Source organism: Dipodomys merriami, unplaced genomic scaffold, assembly GCF_024711535.1.
Source record: "Dipodomys merriami isolate MVZ:Mamm:240054 unplaced genomic scaffold, mDipMer1.0.p SCAF_703, whole genome shotgun sequence".
Taxonomy (NCBI): Eukaryota; Metazoa; Chordata; class Mammalia; order Rodentia; family Heteromyidae; genus Dipodomys; species Dipodomys merriami.
Window position 1 is genome coordinate 246308 of NW_027206295.1, and position 4777 is coordinate 251084.

General features: G+C 48.8%; 1 protein-coding gene across 3 annotated transcripts in view; it reads left to right on the plus strand.

Moving 5' to 3' along the window:
- Positions 1 to 4777, plus strand: part of LOC138817902 (bcl-2-like protein 13) — a 29868-nt gene that overhangs the window by 17748 nt on the left and 7343 nt on the right. For 2 of the 3 annotated variants that reach the window (XM_070008671.1, XM_070008672.1), the window contains exon 6: positions 1045 to 1188. In XM_070008671.1, coding sequence (XP_069864772.1) covers positions 1045 to 1188 — 144 coding nt within the window. Of the gene's footprint in view, positions 1 to 1044; positions 1195 to 4777 lie in introns of those variants that run through there. The other variant, XM_070008673.1, reaches the window with a different exon arrangement.

Genomic DNA, 4777 nt, shown 5'->3' on the forward strand with positions numbered 1-4777 from the left:
TCAGCCTCACCTGGCTGTCACCCCCGGCCCTCCGTAGTGAATTCCAGCCATGCTCACCCACACTCACCTGGTTTTCTTTTGTTGTTTTTGGGTCTGGTCGTGGGGCCTGAACTCTGGGCCTGGGCGCTGTCCCTCAGCTCTTCAGCTCAAGGCTAGCGCTCTACCACTTGAGCCACAGCGCCACTTCCGGCTTTTTTCTTTTTGCTTATGTGGTGCTGAGGAATCGAACCCAGGGCCTCAGGCATGCAAGGCAAGCGCTCTACCACTGAGCCACCTTCCCAGCCCCACCTTGTTTTCTTTGAAGTAGGTTCACAGTTGATTTATCTGGGCTGGATTTGAACCCTTTCTCTCAAGTACTGGGGTTACACATGTGCACCACATTCATGCAGAAAGTTCTTACTGCTTTGTTTTCTGTGCTTGCTTTGGAGCTAACCTCACACTCTGGATCAGCTTTTTCACTCTTGGTTGGCACTCTAACACTTGAGCCGCAGCTCCACTTCTGGCTTTTTTTCTGGTTATTTGGAGATAAGAGTCCCTTGATTTTTGTGTGCCTGGGCTGAACTTGAAATTGGTCCTTAGATCTCAGCTACCTCAGTAGCATATGTGAGCTACTGGCTCATAGCTCTTAATTCTTTTCTTTTTGCCGGTCATGGGGCTTGAACTCTGGGCCTGGGCGCTGTCCCTGCACTCTTCAGCTCAAGGTGAGTGCTCTCCCACTTGAGCCACAGCGCCACTTCCAATTCTTTTTAATGGCTGTGTGTTTTTTCTAGCTGGCTAGAATGTATTAAACTAGTCCTTGAGTTGTCTCAGTGCTTCTGTGAGTTTCTGTGTACACACTGACACGGTTATTTTATATATTACTGTTTCTGCCGCCCTACTGTATGAAACCTACACTCAGTATTTAGAACTTCCTAGTAGGAGTTGTGTTTTACTGTAATGAGAACGGAATGCTATAATGATGTATCTAAGCACTGAACACGTAAAGTGCATTGTAAAAACCTGAGGCTCGACAGGTTTTCACACGCTCTTCTGTCTGCCTTGAAGATCGCGGTGCCTCTGGTCCTGCTTCGACATATGCTTCTGGAGCTGACCCGGCGTGGCGAGGAGCCCCTGCGTGCCCTGCTGGAGCTCGGCGTGGCGTACCTGGAGGACTGTGCCGCTGAGCACATCATCCAACTTGGCGGCTGGGTATGACCCCTCGAAGCAGTGCGCCGGCTCATCGGTGTTGGATTGGTTCCTTTCAATAGTCCTTATTAAGAAACTGTGTGTCCTGACAAAAGTATTTGTAGCTAACTAAAATATAAAGAATAAGAAACGACCACTTAGGTGTCTAAGGAAAGAATACCGTCACTCCTTGTTCCAGAGAGAACATTGGAGATGGGGTACAGACCTCGTGCACGCTGAGCGAGTATTCAGCCGTAGAGCCGGCTGACACTCTCACGTCTTCTTGGAGTCTTCTAGGGGTGCCTGCATGTGCGCTGCTCCTGGGGCTGTCCCTCAGCTGTTTTGCTCGACTCCAAGATCAGCTTTTTGGTGGTTAATTGGTTGAAGCCCACCTGGGCAATCCTCAGATCTCAGCCTCCTGAGTAGCGAGGATCACAGGTGAACTGCAGGGACCTGGCTTTTTTTGTTTGGATGCTGGTATTGAACTAAGAACCCAGGTACTCTTGCTCAGCATTTTTGCTCATGGTTGGTGTTCTCCTTTTGAGTCCTCCCTCCAGTTTGGGCTTTTTGCTGGTTAACTGGATATAAAAGTCTCGAATTTGTTTGCCTGGGCTAGTTTTGAACCAGGATCCTCAGATCTTAGCCTTGTGAGTAGGATTACAGGTGGGAGCCACTGACACAGCTTTGAGGTTGATCTTTGTACAGGATGAGAGGTAAAGGTCCGGTTTCATTTTCCTGCAACTGGTTACAATTTTCCCAGCACCATGGGGGTCAGAGGCTGTTTTTTCTTGAGTGTTGGCTGTTGTTGGGCAGCTCTTCAGGTCCTGAGGTTTGTGTGGTGGGCTCTGCCCTTGCTTGCTGTAGTGTAACTTCAGGTCTACCACTAGCTGCGCGCCAGTCGCTTAGAATTACTTTTGCTTGACCGGGTTTTTTTGCTTCCATATGAATTTTTGGATTGATTTCTCTTAATTCTGTGAGAGATATTGGGATTTTTTTATTACATGGCAACACGGCCATTTTCATGTTGTTAATTCTACTTAGAAGAGATGGAAGAGCCGGGCGCTGGTGGCTCACGCCTGTAATCCTAGCTACTCAGGAGGCTGAGATCTGAGGATCGCGGTTCAAAGCCAGCCCGGGCAGGAGAGACCGTGAGACTCCTATCTCCAATAAACCACCCGAAAACCGGAAGTGGCGCTGTAGCTCAAGTGGTAGAGCGCTCGCCTTGAGCTGAAGAGCTGAGGGACAGCGCCCAGGCCCAGAGTTCAAGCCCCACGACCGACAAAAAAAAAAAAAAAAAAAAGAGATGGAAGAGGAGAAAAAAATTTAGATGCCTTTCCTAAAGAAGGGCATTGCTTTGTCTTCTGACTGTTTTATTTGGATGTTTGCTAAACTTATTTACATGTGAGCTCGGGGAGTGACTGCTCTGCCCGGCCGACCCCCACCCCTGGGCTCACGGGACCCTCCCGCGTGCTCAGAGTGCAGTGCACACGACCGCTCTCAGCATTAACCAAGACAACTACAGAAATAACGACAACACAAACAATCATAGTGTTACTGTAGCATAACTGAGCTGGGTGCTGGTAGCTCGTGAGAGTCTGAGGTCAGAGTGTCTCAACTTGACGCCCGCGCCAACTCTGGAGGCTCTCGGCTCCAGGTCACAGGAAAATGCCGTGAGTGGAGTTGTGGCTCAGGCTGGTGGGAAAAGGCCAAGGCCCTGAGTTGAAGCCCTGGTAGCAGCACTTAAATCTCACGGTGTGTCGCCAGCTCATCCTGTCATCCTAACGACGCAGGAGGCTGAGTTCTGAGGATCGCTGTTCAAAGCCAGCCCCGGCAGGAAACTCCATGAGAACTTGATCTCCAGTGATCTGCCAGAAAATCAGAAGTGACACTGTGGCTCAGGGTGGTTGCTTTGAGTGAAAAGGCTCAGGGACAGCACCCAGGCCCCGAGTTCAACCCTCAGGACCAGTTTACACACACACAGATTTATTTTCCCTTCTATGTCTGGTGTCAAGCTCAGCACCCATGATGAAGAGACTCACAAACACGGAGGCGAAAACCTCTACTGTTGGTCCTTGTAATTTTTGCCCAAGGAGGAGGCCACAGTCTTGCATTTCTGGGATCTCTCTATGGTGTTAGAGTAAATTGTCACTTTGTCTTACCTGGGACGGGGTCTTACTGTGCTGTCTAGGCTAGCCCCACACCCTGGCTTCACGTAATCTTCCTGCCTCAGCTTTTCCAGTGCTAGGACTAAATGTGTGTGTGTGTGTGTGTGTGTGTGTGTGTGTGTGTGTGTGTGTGTGTGTGTGTGTGTGTGTGTGTGTGTGTGTGTGTGTGTGTGTGTGTGTGTGTGTGTGTGTGACTGTACTCTGCTGTGGATATTGGTGTGTGCGTGTGTGTGTCACTATACTCTGCTGTGGATATTGGGGTGTGTGTGTGTCACTGCTGTGGATATTGGTGTGTGTGTGTGAGTCACTATACTCTGCTGTGGATATTGGGGTGTGTGTGTGTGTTTGTGTGTGTGACTATACTCTGCTATGGATATTGGGGTGTGTGTGTGTGACTATACTCTGCTGTGGATATTGGGGTGTGTGTGTGAGCGTGAGTCACTATACTCTGCTGTGGATATTGGGGTGTGTGTCAGTCACTATACTCTGCTGTGGATATTAGACAAGCGGGCCCCTCTCCCCTCCCCCTCCCCTCCCCCGCGCTCAGACCCCAGCTCAGACCCTCACATTTGCCCGGCAAGTCCTTCCGCTGTTACGCCGCTAGCCCCGCAGCCTCTCAGCGTTACTTCTGAAAGCACAGCTGTGATTAGAATTTTTTTTGTGTGTGCTGGTATTGAGGTTTGAACTCAGGTCTTGGCACATGCTTGTCTTGTTTGTCCAGCTGGCAGTCTGAGTCAGTGCCTTCAGCCCTCTAATTATTTTTTATATATCGGACTTCAGTGACTAGCCTTTGCCATTTAATAAAATCCACATTTCCAGTTGTCAGTTGCATGCCTCAAAAATTCTTCCTCTGTGTTGTTCTTCAAATAAATGGATTCTGTTCAGAAACTGTTTAGGTCTAAATAAACATACTTAACACTAGAACTTCAGGGAAGAATATATTCTTTCAGTTTAGCTTTTATTTTTCTTGTTGACCGTGGGGCTTGAACTCAGGGACTCGGCGCTGTCCTTGAGCTTTTTCACTCAAGGCTAATGCTCCTTACCACTTCGAGACACAGCACCACTATCGGTTTTTTGGAGATAAGAGTGTTAGGGACTTTTTCCTGCCCAGGCTGGCTTCAAACTGGGATCCTCAGATATCAGCCTTCTTAGTAGCTAGGATTACAGGCCACTGGCACCCAGCTTTTAATAACTTTTTAAAATACTACTGGAAACTGGTGGCTCACACCTGTAATCCTAGCCATTCGGGAAGCTGAGATCTGAAGGTCCGAAGTCAGCCCAGGAAGGGAAACTGTGGGACTCTTATCTCCAATTAAACACCAAAAAAAAGCCAGAAGCAGAGCTATGGTTCAAGTGCTAGCCTTGAACAAGAACTCAAGGACAGGGCCTAGGCCCTGAGTTCAAGTCCCAGAATAGGCTTTATGTTGACTCTCTTCTTGTTTCTCTAG